Below are 13,017 nucleotides of genomic sequence, written 5' to 3'. Positions count from 1 at the left end.
AGAGATTTCCTCCATATCAGAAAAGTGACCCAGATGTCTGCATAAGAGGGACAGCAAGATAGAAGCTGCTTGGGTTACCTGGTAGAAGAGTCAGAATAAGAAAAAAAAACAAAAAACAAAAACAAAGAAACCGTTTTCAATGAGAAAGAGAGAGGAGGAGCTTTGGCCTCTACAAAGGAAGTGAAGTGGAAGGAGGCCTGAGAAGCGTGGAGAACAGGATTACACAGCATTGAGAAGGGAGACCGCACAGCACCACCCTCAGCTCCTCAGTGGGGATGGGAAGCACAAGCCGCATCCAAAAACTTCCTTTTCTTAGTTTGTGTGTGTGTGTGTGTGTGTGTGTGTGTGTGTGTGTGTGTGTGTGTGTTTGCGCGCGCGCACACCCGCACCCGTGTTTGCATGGAAGCCAGGGGGTCGACAGCTGCTATCTTCTTTAGTCATTCACCATCTTGTTTTTTGAGGCAGGGTTTCAAAACTGAAGCTCATTTATCCAGGGAGAGCAGCTGGCCAGAAAGTCTCCTGCCTCCGCTTTCCTAGAGCTAGGACTGTAAGCTTTGTGTGTGTGTGTGTGTGTGGGTTCTGGGGAATCAAACTCAGGTGTTTGTTCTACATCACGAACATTTTTCTGACTGAGCCACCTTCCAAGATCCCCAAAAAGATGTGACCAGAGAAGATTAGTTTCACCATTTATTATGATCAAGATGTCAAAAATACAAAAACAAAGAAGTGACATTGTGAGCTAAAGGGGAAAACTTACAAAGGCAAACATACCAGAAAAGCATTATCTTTCATCAACAACCCTGAAAGTCAAAAAAGCATGGAATGCTACATTTCATACACCAAAAGTAAATAACTGCCAACAAAGATTTCTGTAATCAGAGAGTATCTTTTAAAATTGGTGGGAAGGGCTGGCAAGATGGTCTAGTGGGGAAAGGCACTTGCCGCCAAGCTTGAAGACCTGAGTTCAATCCCTGGGGAATCACATGGTGGAAAGAGAAAACCATCTCCTGCAATTGTCTTCCAACCTTCACATATATGTTCTCTCTCTCTCTCTCTCTCTCTCTCTCTCTCTCTCTCTCTCTGTGTGTATGTGAGTATGTGTGTGTGTGTGCATGTGCATATTACACAAATAAATGTAATAAATAAAGCCATTTCAGGACAATCACAAATTAGTGCAATTCATGAACACCAGCACTGTAGAGAGTACTTACAGTAATACTACACACAGAGGAGGAGGGGGTGACAGCTACTGGGGTGCAGGATAAGTGAACAAAGGGGAACTGGGAAAGCTTTCATCATGTCCTACATAGTAAAGCAGCAAAGTCCTGATAGTAATCTGGGAGAAAGACAGAACAAACGTGCCAAGCAATAAGAAAACAACCAATAAAATCACAGGAATCCATAAACATCCCTCAATAATAAACGTAAATGTAAATGGCCTCAACTCACCAACAAAAAGATGCAGGCTTGCAGACTAGATTTAGAAACCAGATACAAATGTCTATTGCCTCGGAGGTAAAGGTGCAACTGACTGACAGACTGACAGACTGACAGTCAACGGATGGAAGACAATCTATTAAGTGAATGGAAACTGAACATGAGCTAGCTTTGCTATTCTTGTCTGATAAAGCACAAGAACAAAATCAGAAGACATAAAGAAATTAACTACGTAATGAAAAATGAAGAAACTCGTTTTGAGGTTTAATAATTATAAACATATACACCAAATGTTGGTGCTCTGAATATTATCAAACAAATACTAATAGACATCAGAGGTCAGAAAGATTCTGACACAATAATAGTGGGTGATTTCAATACCCTCCTACCACCTCTAGCCAGCTCATCTAAACTCAAAATTAACAAGGAAACCCCAGAGTTAAACCACACCACAGATCAAATGAGCTTGGCAATTATGTGTAGATTTATCCCATCAAACAGAAGCAGAAATTCTCAGAAGCCCACAGAACATTCCTTAAAATAAACTTCTGGTCTACACCAGAAATCAAGTACTAATGAATACAAAAGAATCAAAAGAGTTTTATGTATCTTATCAGAGCGCAGCACAATAAAACTAAAAATCAACAGAAACCACACAAAAACATGTACACTGACAAATATCCTCTTTCCTCTCCAGCCTTTCTTACCCAACCAACTCAGTGACCTTTTTGTTCCATCCTTAAAGTCTAATTTGCATTATCCAAATATTCTTGGATGTGTGGCCTTCTGCTGGAAGGTGTTCTCTAACCAAGGACCACAGGGGGGAAAACTGTCTCCTCCTCCCAGCAACAAACACAAACAGAATTAGAGATGAAATGGGGGAGGTTATTACAGATTCCAGTGAAATTCAGGCAATAGCTGTGGAATACTTTGAAGAGTTCTATTTCCAAAAACATTGGAAAATGTGAACAAACAGACAAATTCCTAGACATATATTTCTTACCAAAGTTGAATCAAGAGGACATAAGCAAGTTAAATTTATCCATCACGATCCGTGAGATTTGAATCGTTACTATGAAAGACAGAGGACTGGACAGACTGCCCAACAAATTCTTAGAACCATTTAAAGAAATGCCAACCCAGTGCTCTTTAAACTGACCCACGAAAGGGAAAGGGAAGGAACACTATTCACTTCGCTGTACGAAGCCTGATACCTAAACCAGATAATGACACAAAAACAATAACCCATTTCCCCAGGAAACATAGATGCAAAAATTCTCGATAACATTTCTGAAAACTGGATTCAGGAATGCTTTGAAAGGTCCATACGCCATGACCAAGTTGTTTTCAAACCAGAGATGCAGAGTTAGTTGAGCATGTACACATATAAATAATACTGCACACCAATTTAATGACATAAATCAGTTGATCACCACAATCTTTGCAGAAAAGGACGTAGTCAAAGTTCAACACCCCTGTGTGATAAATGTCCTGAAGCCATCGGAAATAGAAGGAACATATCTAAACACAATCAAGGCTACAATATGATGAACATGTAGCAAATACACCTCTAGTTAACCTAAATGCAGAGATACAAAGTGTATCTTCTCTAAAATCGAACATGTGATGAAGACACTCAGTCTGTTCACTCTTATCCAATATAGTGCTCAGGTCTTAAGGCAAGAAGACAAGGAGGAAAGGTAAATAACAAAAGAAGTAAAACGATCCTATGAGGGGAATCATGATCCAAGTCTTAAGGCTCCAACGACTTCATCAGAAGGCTCTCAGAACTGATGCATACTTTCAGCTAAGTAGTATGATACAAAGTTGACAAAAATCAATGGTTTTCCTATATCCCAATAAAGAATATGCCAAGAAAGTAGTTAGGGAGGAAACCCCCATTTATAATAGCACCAAATACCTATGAATTCTGTTTATGGATTGGCAGAATATTTTGAAATGGCTATATTACCAAAATCAATCTACATATTTAATGCGAGCTACTTTAAAATTCCAATGGCAATGGTTTCTTCACAGAAACAGGGTAAAAAACAAAATCCCAAAAGTCATATGGAGGCACAAAAGACCATGCTGGAGGCACCACAACACCTGAGCACAAGTTATCTTACAATGCCATGGTAACAAAACAGCATTCTAGTGGCACAAAAGCCAGCTTGTAGACCAATGGATTGGAACAGAGGACTGAGAAACAAGCCTGCAGAAAACTTTTGACATAGGTGTCAAAAACATATGATTAGGAAAATATCTTCTTTAAGAAATGATCCTGGGAAAACTACTTTCCACACATAAAATAATGAAGCAGTTTCAGATCCACATATCCTGCCCTGGCCAAAAATCAATTCAACATCCTTAGTCATCAGAAACTATAAACTGAGCCTTCATTTCACCTCATTTATAATGGCGATCATCAAGAAAACAAATGACAACAAATGCTGGTGAGGATATGGGGAAATGGGAACCCATATATACTTCTGGTTTAAATGCAAACTTGGGTGGCCACTATGAAAATCATATGCAGGCTTCCCAGAAAACTAAAAATAGCTCTACCATGTGACCCAGCTATACCACTCTTGGCTATCTACTCAAAGGACTCTAAGTCTACATACCACAGGGATCCCTGAACAGTTTATTGCTGCACAATTCACAATACTGAGGAAATGCTAGATGTTCATCAACAGATGAATAATAAAGAATGTGTGCTACATACACACAATGGAATTTTATTCTGCCATAAGGAAAAGTAAAATCATGACACCTACACAAAAACGAAAATCATTATGTTAAGTGAAGCAAGCCACACTCAGAAAAATATGTTGCATGAGTTCTTTCATAATAGGGACCTAAATTTAAAAGTATGTGTGTGTATCTATGTATATAAATAGTATATATATATATATATATATATATATATATATATATATGTATATATATATATACACACACACACACATACATACTGTGTGTGTGTATATATATGATGAGTGTGTGAATGTGTGCGTGTGTGTGTGTGTGTGTGCGTGTGTAGATCATGAAACTAGAAAGTGATTGCGAGAGGGAGGAAAAGGTCTTCAGCAAGGGGAAAGAAAGGCAATGAAATGAAGTATAAAGAGAGACTAGAGGAAGGAAGTGGCTGGGGATGGGCAGAAGGGTAGTGTTGGAGAGAGATGGCTTAGAATCAAGCATATCACATCAGTCAGGGTCCCCAGGACAGGATGTCCTGTTGCTTTAAACCCCAGACATGCGTGGGCTGCACAGGGAGAAAGGAGCCGAAGGGCATGCCTCTTGAGCACTGAAGCAAGAAAATGGGCTATGGTTGAAAAAAGAAACACCTCAATGCTCTGCTTTAATAACAAATAACCGAGGACTGTTTACATCACTAATCCTACCTGTGTATGCAATACCCAAAGAAGCTAGACAAAAGGGCGCTGAGAAATAGCCCCCCTGGAAGGGCAGAGGTACAGCCCTGTGCACAGGGCTCTTTTCTTCATGCAATTTCTAGAAGTAGGAAGCTCACAAACAGAAAAGGTAGGGAAGACCCCAATAATTTAGAAAAGGAGATAACTGCCAAGAGAGGGAGCTGATGCCAGCGTTCACTCCTTCCTTAATCGAAATACAGATGGCTCTAACAGCTCTGCACCTGGCCAGCAGGAGCCGTCATTTTTTTGAGGCAAGGCAGTGTGGGTACACGTCTCAGGAAGAGGCCCAGAGATGCCCCAGCCTGTCCAGGAGCTGCTGCTCCTCCAGCACTTCACGTCTCTGTCTTCCTCTAGGGAACACTATGCAGGAGGTCAGGCTTGCTCTGTTCCCAGCACTGGCTCTACACCTGGTGTTGCCCCTGGACTAATATGGGTACTGTGGAATATACCAGCAGACAACAAGCCAGTGACACAGGCGGGGGAAGTAAGCCATCACACCCCGCCTGTCCTGAGGAAGAGCGGGCACTGGAATACATGCTCTCCAGTTCCATTTATTTAAGGTTCTAGGAAAACGATTAAACTATTTTTTGGAAAAAATTAAAACTGTGGGCGACAGGGACAGGGGCAAGAAGGAGGGACTTCCTGTAGAGTTGGTAATATCTTATACCTCAAAAAGAATTTGAGGTACACAGGTGTTTGCAAATGTTAACACAAATCATGTTTCATCATATGTAAATTTCCCTAAGAAATAAATAAATAATTACTAAGCACTAGTGATACACATGCTGAAGTTGAGAAAAGACGACTGATACCAAACACATGTTTAAAATGCATTAAAAAACTCATGATTAGTGGGTGGAAAAAACTCAATAAATTCATAAATAATAAAGCAAATTCAGTGAGAATTTGCTCAATGGCAGAATCTATTGTACAAACAAAAGGAAAAAGAAAGATTGTTTTTGAAAGAAAAAGATCAAGTTTTTTTGTTTTCAAGTATACCCCAACACTGATAAAAGTGGTATTTCACACATGACAGAAACACCAAGTTTTCTCTTTACACAGCAGAGAAAAAGGCATCTCATTAAGCTCTAAAGACCCAACCACACCTGAATGTTTTCCACAGGACCACGTCCTTCCCTTCCCCCAACCTCCCAACAGTTGGGTTCAAACACATTTCTCTTATGAAAACAGTTTGCCAAACATTAATGGGCTTTGAAACCAAGCCAGAAGATTCTCCCAACCCGCGATCCCACCCTGTTCTGCAGACCTCCTTCAAGAGCCCCTGAGAGTTATTTATGAGTTTCTTATCTCATCTCCAAATCTGGATCCAAGCTTTGCTCTTAGGAGATGCTCAGCAAATGTCTGTTGAAGGCGACTTTCGATGGTCAGGGAGGGCCACACAGCGATACTGTTGTCTGTCTTCATAAAAATTCAGTACCATTCAGAGCCTCTTATTTACACTGACAAAACACTACGATGATCAAGAATGCACAAAATTAAATCTGACCCTCCCAGTCACAAAGCAACATAGTCTGAGGTTGGCAGGAGGCCTGCTGGGACACAGTGGACACTACCCATCACTGTGTGATTTGGGGAAAGTTTGCCACCTCCGTGACCCACATTCTTTTTCTATAGAATGAGAATGACATACTGATATACATTCTTCATTAAAGAAAATGATTCACTGAGGGGCTGAGGAGATGTCTGCTTTGGCAAACATCTTTCTTTCTATATAAGCGTGAAACCCTGAGTTCAATCTCCAGAACCCATATAAAAAACCTGGGTGTACTGGTTGCCACTTGTAATCCCAGAGTGGGGAGGTAGAGGCAGGTGAATTCCTGGGGCTACACAACAACCCATGAAGTTTCTTCACATGGTAGCAAGCACCCAACTCCTGTTAGCTAACTGCTATTATTCTTTTTTCACCCATGAGAGCACCTGTTTCTAATACACTGGTAAAATAGTGTGATAGAGATACTATAGTTACAATGGGAAGAATTGGATGAATCATGGCTATTTTTTTTTTTAAAGCTTCACCTCCTAAGTTCTCAGGTCAGAATTCAAAATTCAGTTGCAAACGTAGCACTTGTACATACAGCTTTTGGTATCACATAAGCTGCCTTATGCTTCTCTTGTGTGCACCCACGCCAGGTACAAAAGTCACCTGCCCCCAACCCTTCCTGAGACGTGCAGAGAACACATGTGCTCAGCAGTTAAGGTTTGAGCCTGAAATGACCCTTCAGACTTGTGTTTTTGAATGCTTGCTACTTAGTCCGTCGTGTTGATCTGACAGGCTGTGGACCTTTTAAGGGGTGGGGCCTGTTTGACAGACAGGTGACAAGGAGTCAGCCTTTGCTTCCAGTGTAACTGTCCCTTTCCCAGGATGTGAACAGCATGTCACACCGCCACTGCCACAAACTGAGGGGCTCTACCTAACCCCACATAATGATTTTGATGTCTCAGAAGTCACGAGACAATATAAACCTCTCTTTATGTAAGTTGATTCTGACATATTTTGGTCATAAAGGCAGGACACAGTAACTAACTAACATGGCAGTTTTCTCCTTTTTTTGGAATTCCTTGTAGCAGTGAAGTCAGAGTCTCTGTTTACTAGAGCAGGCATAGTCTAACCTATGCTACGGGATTGCCACCCTGCATCCAAGCCCTTATCTCTACAAATATGTCAAGGCAAAGCTGAGGAGGTGGCTCAGTAGGTAACGTGCCTGTCACACAAGCATGAGGACCTGATGTCTGGATCCCCAGAAACTATGTAAAGAGATGTGGTAGCATGTGCCAGTACCTCCAGAACTGGGGTGTAGATAAGCAGATTACAGGGGCTTGTGGGCCAGCCAGCCTAGCTGAAGCAGTGAGCGCCAGGTTCAGTGAGAGACCCTGCCTCAAAAAAAATAAGGTCGCAAGCCAGTGAAGGAGACAACTAACGTTGGCCTCCAGACATATGCTCACATGTGCACACACACACAAATACACACACTATACACACACACACAGTTTTTATAATGGAAAAGGAACTGCAGAGGTAACAAAGTAAGTGGCAAAGGTAATGGGACACAGATCACAGATTAGCCTGTGGGTCCAACCTAACCACAGGAGCCCTTAGAGGCCTTCTCCGGATCTATTTTTTTTTTAAAGATTAATTTATTATTTATACAACATTCTGCCTGCACACCAGATCTTACTATAGATGGTTATGAGCCACCATGTGGTTGCTGGGAATTGAACTCAGGACCTTTGGAAGAACAGTGAGTGTTCTTAACCTCTGAGCCATCACTCCAGCCCCGGATCTAAACTTTTTCAGTCCACCTTCCAAACTTTATGGATAAGAAGATATAATCAATGACCCAACAAAGCTCTCCTCTAAATTATTAATAAAATGATAATAATGACCAATACATAATTAATGAAGTAGCAAATATTACTGCTAAGAAAATATGCGGACACAAGGCATACAAGGTTTAGTTTCTTCTGTGAGATAAAACTTCCATTAGGAGAGACCTCTTGTCAGATTCTTTATCATGACAGTGTAGTGTGCAAATGAATGGCCAGAGCATAATGTTCCACACACAGCCACAACCCTTGTCCGCTGAGACTGGGCAACTCATCCCAATTTTGAAATCTGAAGCCTTACTGATGTGAGTCACCCGAGAGAGGCAGGGACAGCTTTAATCAAAGTGTTCAGTGTCCTTCTCCCAGGATGACATTTAAAAAATCCTCCCATCACAAAGTCAGTGATATTTTTTCTATCCAAATCCAAATTCCAGGAAAATAAGTATAAGCAAATGAAGGTACCCATTTGATTTAAAACAGGTGTGTCCTTCCTCCTCAAACTCAGACGTCCCTCTCCTGTGGGAGCGAGATGAAAGCAGGACAGCTAAGCAGGACAGTGACACCAGCCCTATCTATCTCACTTGCCAAGCGTGTGTACCCCAGACCTTCGTTCCTGCTCTAGTCGCTACTTTCCACAATTCCAGACCACCTGCAGTCTTCACACCGGAGGGTATCCTGTATATTTTATAAAAAATCAAGGGCTTGAAAACATTTGATGATATATTAAACTTAGACTTGACAATCTTGCCCTCCCAAATAGATTGCCCATATGAGACAGCTTGATGTAGCGGGCTCGAGTCTGAGACTGGAAATCACTACAGCCAAGTGCTGCCTGTCCTTTATCCAAGAAGCCTTCTACTGAAGCAGCATTTCTCGGGGCGTGGAATAAGGCGCTGTGTGCCGATGTGGTCCTTAATACATCTTCCCATGCTCTGTGGATAACCTCTGAAATTCCTAGGTGTGCACACAAAGGAGTGCTGGGAGCTAGCCTTCATGCCACGCAAGTATTTCGCCTTTCTTCCAATATGCTTGGCTAATTACATAAAAAGGACATTGGTGCTATCTTCTAGTTCATTTATTTTCCAACTAGATTATAAGATGTAGAAGTGGAAGAAACTCCCCCGCCCCCACACACACACCCTCCTTTTGAAGCCCAGTGGCCTTGGTAATTCAAACTCATCCATGATGCCCATGAGTTGTGTTTAGATGCTATGGTCTTAGACTAAGGGAAGAGCAGTAGTTTGTTGATTGCTCTTCCTGTTAGCAACCCCCCTCCCCCAAACATTGCTTCTCTGTCTTCCAACTGAACAAGGTCTTCTGATAACTGAAGTTCAAGTTCGGTAGAGAATAGGCATCTCTGAAAGAGACATATTCAAACATTCACTCAAATGCTGCAGTAGATGGTAGATTTTCTGAGATGATGGAAAAGTCAATATATGGCTATAAAATACTTTTCTGCCAGATAATAAGAAAATAAAGATGACATGCCAAGAGTCTCAGCACCAAGTCCTCACCTAATGTTAACCCTTCTTTTGGCATGTGGTATATGGCTTAAACATGACAAATCTCTGTAGAGTACATTCAGCACAGCTCATCCTTGGGGAGCAATCTTCTATCAATTCCCTTAGTGTGGTTTTGTGAGAGGCACAGAAAGTCGTTAGTCAACACTTTTAAATAATGCCTTCTGTAAAACTCCCACAAAACAATACTATAAACTGTGATACAATGCGGGTGAAACATCTAAAAATTGTCATACTGTAGAGAGAGTTTACACTCCCAACCAGTCACATGGCCGCTAACTGTCGCTCTGTAGATTCAGAGCAGTTAGAGTAAGGGAGCCAACCTTTAAATTCTATCATGAATATTTAAAGAGCAAAGTAATAGCAGGAAGCTGCAGATGTTGGTTCCCCCAGATCTCAACAAAGCTTCCCCTATTAAAGGAGGCATCCTTGAGCCCCGTGAACCAGCTGTGATCCTGGAGTGAATGGTTTCTGTCTGAGGTTTCGGTAGTTCTTCCTGAAGTAATAGTCAAGCCCTGTTTCTACACAATGTTTGTTCAAACTATAATTCAAGCTCATTTCTGTAATGAAAGCAAAGCTCTTACAGATTGGATTTTCAAAGGAAGTATTCAAACTTCCTAAAACACATGAAGATAGGAGGACCTGGGACTATGTTATGGTCCATGCTTTAGTATCTTCAACTTTCCCCCACCTAGCACTGCCTATAGGTGCCAAACAAGTTCATAACTGGCTTACAGGGAAATCAGATACAGCCCTTATCTACCCTGTACACACATCTAGGAAATCAGAGAAAAGATGGATTGATAAACAATATTAGGAGAACGCTAGCTACCAAAAAGCTTTGAAGAACTCAGTAAGTTAAAGGTACCCGATAAATGACAAGAGAGATTGTCTCTTTCCTTAACGACCCAGCAGCTCCAAAGCCAGATGTCAGGTGGGGTTCCAGAGACTTCTGACACACGTGTGAGACTGACTCTTACTGGAACTAGCAAGCCAAGAAAGAAATCCAACGGGATACTCTCCCAGGAGACTCCATCTTCCATTGAAACCCCAGGAAATACCTAGCCAGAGTGTAAATAATCTCACAAGATGGTCATTTCTCCTTTGCTTCATGGAAAATTCCACATCTGGGGGGTTTAGCAGCAAGACCATAATAAAACACGGTCTTATACCTGAAGCCAGTAAGAGTTTTTCCCTCCATGATTTTTTTCAATTGAAGCCATGCCTTTCCTATTTTATTAATGCACAAATTCATTATTTCCATGTATTGCTATTTCATGTACAAAACAACAACAACAAACCAAACTTCCCTTTAGAAAATAATGGCTTCATTGAGGCACAAATATCATTCATGTAAGAAGCCGAGCCGAAAAGCAGTGCGGTATAACTGAAAGAGGCTGTCGTTCGATACTGATGACCTACTGTCCTAAGTGTCCCCTTCCTATTGAGACTTATGGGTCCTCGGCGACCTGTCAATGCCTTCTTTCCACTCACACCCAGGTCCTCATGGTAATTTTTTACTGTCAACTACGGGTGCATTTAAACGATGCCAACCGGCAATTCAGCAAGCACCGCAGATGAAAACCTTCAACATCGTTAACTAAACTCGGATTTTCAACAGGAACCAATAGGATATCTGGTGGAAGTCAAGGCTTCCCTGGTCCCAAGTTCCAAAGGGTTGGGGAGAAGGGTGAGGCAGAGCCCTGTACCGGGATATGGGGATGGGGCGATCCTTCATTCGGTGGGCAGGGCCAACTTAGCAGGGCACACACCTTTCTGCCAGGAATCTTGGCAAGGGTCTGAGTGCCTGCAGGAGCTCACTGAAGCCCAATGGAGGCCCCTCCCTAACCTAATTAACCCCAGGCAAGAAATGTCCTGGATGAATTCACAGATGCTCATCTGTGGGCTTTAGTTGCTCCCCAGAAAAAGGCCAGCAACAGAGAAACACTCGACTTTGTCCCCACAAAAATCATGTCAATGAAGCTCCGGGTTGTCCTCAGATTCTGATTGATTAAAAAAAAAAGAGCATGGGGCCATTCTTGGTGGAGACGACCACATTACTTGTAAGGCTGGAAAGCAGATTTGCAAGAGGCCAAAGATTAGACAAAAGGCAGGAGCTGGCGACAGACAGACATGGAAATGGTTTTAAGTGATTAGGGCTTCCCAGTTCCACTTCTCTCTCTCTCCTCATGATGATTCCTGTGGCTGCCCAACAAATCCCTAAAGGTCTGGAAACCACGTAGGGTAAGGGGGTGTGGGGAGAAGACCCCGAAACTTTCCTAAACTGCTGCAGCAAACCTCGGGTCGCCTGGGCGCAAGGGGCACCCTGGGGCGGCGGCCGCCCCCCTCCCCACCACAACAAAAGGGCCGGGTGCAGCCTTCGCTCCGGGACTCCAGGACCCGAGCTCCGGGGACCCCGCAGAGGGAAGCAAAGGGGACGGCGAGCCCCACGTCGCTCTCTCCCGTGGCGGGGGCCGATGGAGCCGCGTGCCCGAGTCCCGCATAAAGGAAAGCACCTCAGATGTAAGCACAAGAGTCACCAGCGCCTGCCACCCAGGCGGCAGGCAGAGCAGCTGGTGCCACCCAGATCCCCAGGGAGCATCTGCGCCGCGGGCCCAGCGTGTTCCCGGGGCGGCGCCGCCCCCCGGGCATCGCGTCGTGGGGGCTGCAGGAGCGCGGTGCAGGTCGAGCTGCTTGGGCCTCCGCCACAATGCGGCCCGGCTCTGGCCGCCGCCGCTGCCGCGCCAGGCCCGGGCGCGACACAAAAGCTCCCCCCGGCCCCGCCACCGCCCACCGACCTTGGGCTCCCGCGTCCGGCTCCCGCAGCGTCTTGGTGACCGCCTTCCAAACGTGGCAGCCGAGCAGGCAGAGCAGCAGCGCGGTGGACCTGCTCATCTCCGCGCCGCGGGCTCCGCGGGCCGCTCGGGCTCGCCACGCTCGGTCACGGGCGCCCGGGCGCCGCGCCTCCCTCCATGGCGCTGTGGCTCCGCGCGCCCGGCCAGCCGCCCGATTGGCCGGGGCCCCGCAGCCGGCCGCTCCCTCCTCCGCGCCCCGCGCCGGGCTTCCCCCGACCGCCGCGGCCGCTCCGCCGGCGCTTTAACCCCTTCCTGCCCCGCCCCGCGCCCCCGGGAGCGCACGGGCCCCGTGCCCGTGGTGCCACCTGGTGGCCGCCGCGCTGCGGGAGTCCCCAGCGCCCCCGGGTCCCCACCGCGCCCCCGGGCCTCGTCCCTCCTTCCCTGCAGCTGTTCCCGAAGACCCGAGGCCTTCCACGTCACACT

The 13,017-nt window shown here is 44.6% G+C and overlaps 1 protein-coding gene across 1 annotated transcript in view; it reads right to left on the bottom strand.

The window, feature by feature from the left end:
- The window catches only part of Fam171a1 (family with sequence similarity 171 member A1), a 107,586-nt gene extending 94,797 nt beyond the window's left edge, over positions 1-12,789 (bottom strand). Inside the window, exon 1 of the mRNA XM_055593808.1 lies at positions 12,538-12,789. Coding sequence (XP_055449783.1) covers positions 12,538-12,634 — 97 coding nt within the window. The 5' untranslated portion in view covers positions 12,635-12,789. The remainder of the gene's footprint in view (positions 1-12,537) is intronic.
- Between the last annotated feature and the right edge of the window lie 228 nt (positions 12,790-13,017).

Source organism: Psammomys obesus, unplaced genomic scaffold, assembly GCF_907164565.1.
Source record: "Psammomys obesus unplaced genomic scaffold, mPsaObe1.curated_primary_1811, whole genome shotgun sequence".
NCBI lineage: Eukaryota > Metazoa > Chordata > Mammalia > Rodentia > Muridae > Psammomys > Psammomys obesus.
Note: the sequence above shows the minus strand (reverse complement) of the source record. Positions and strands in the feature narration are given on the sequence as shown.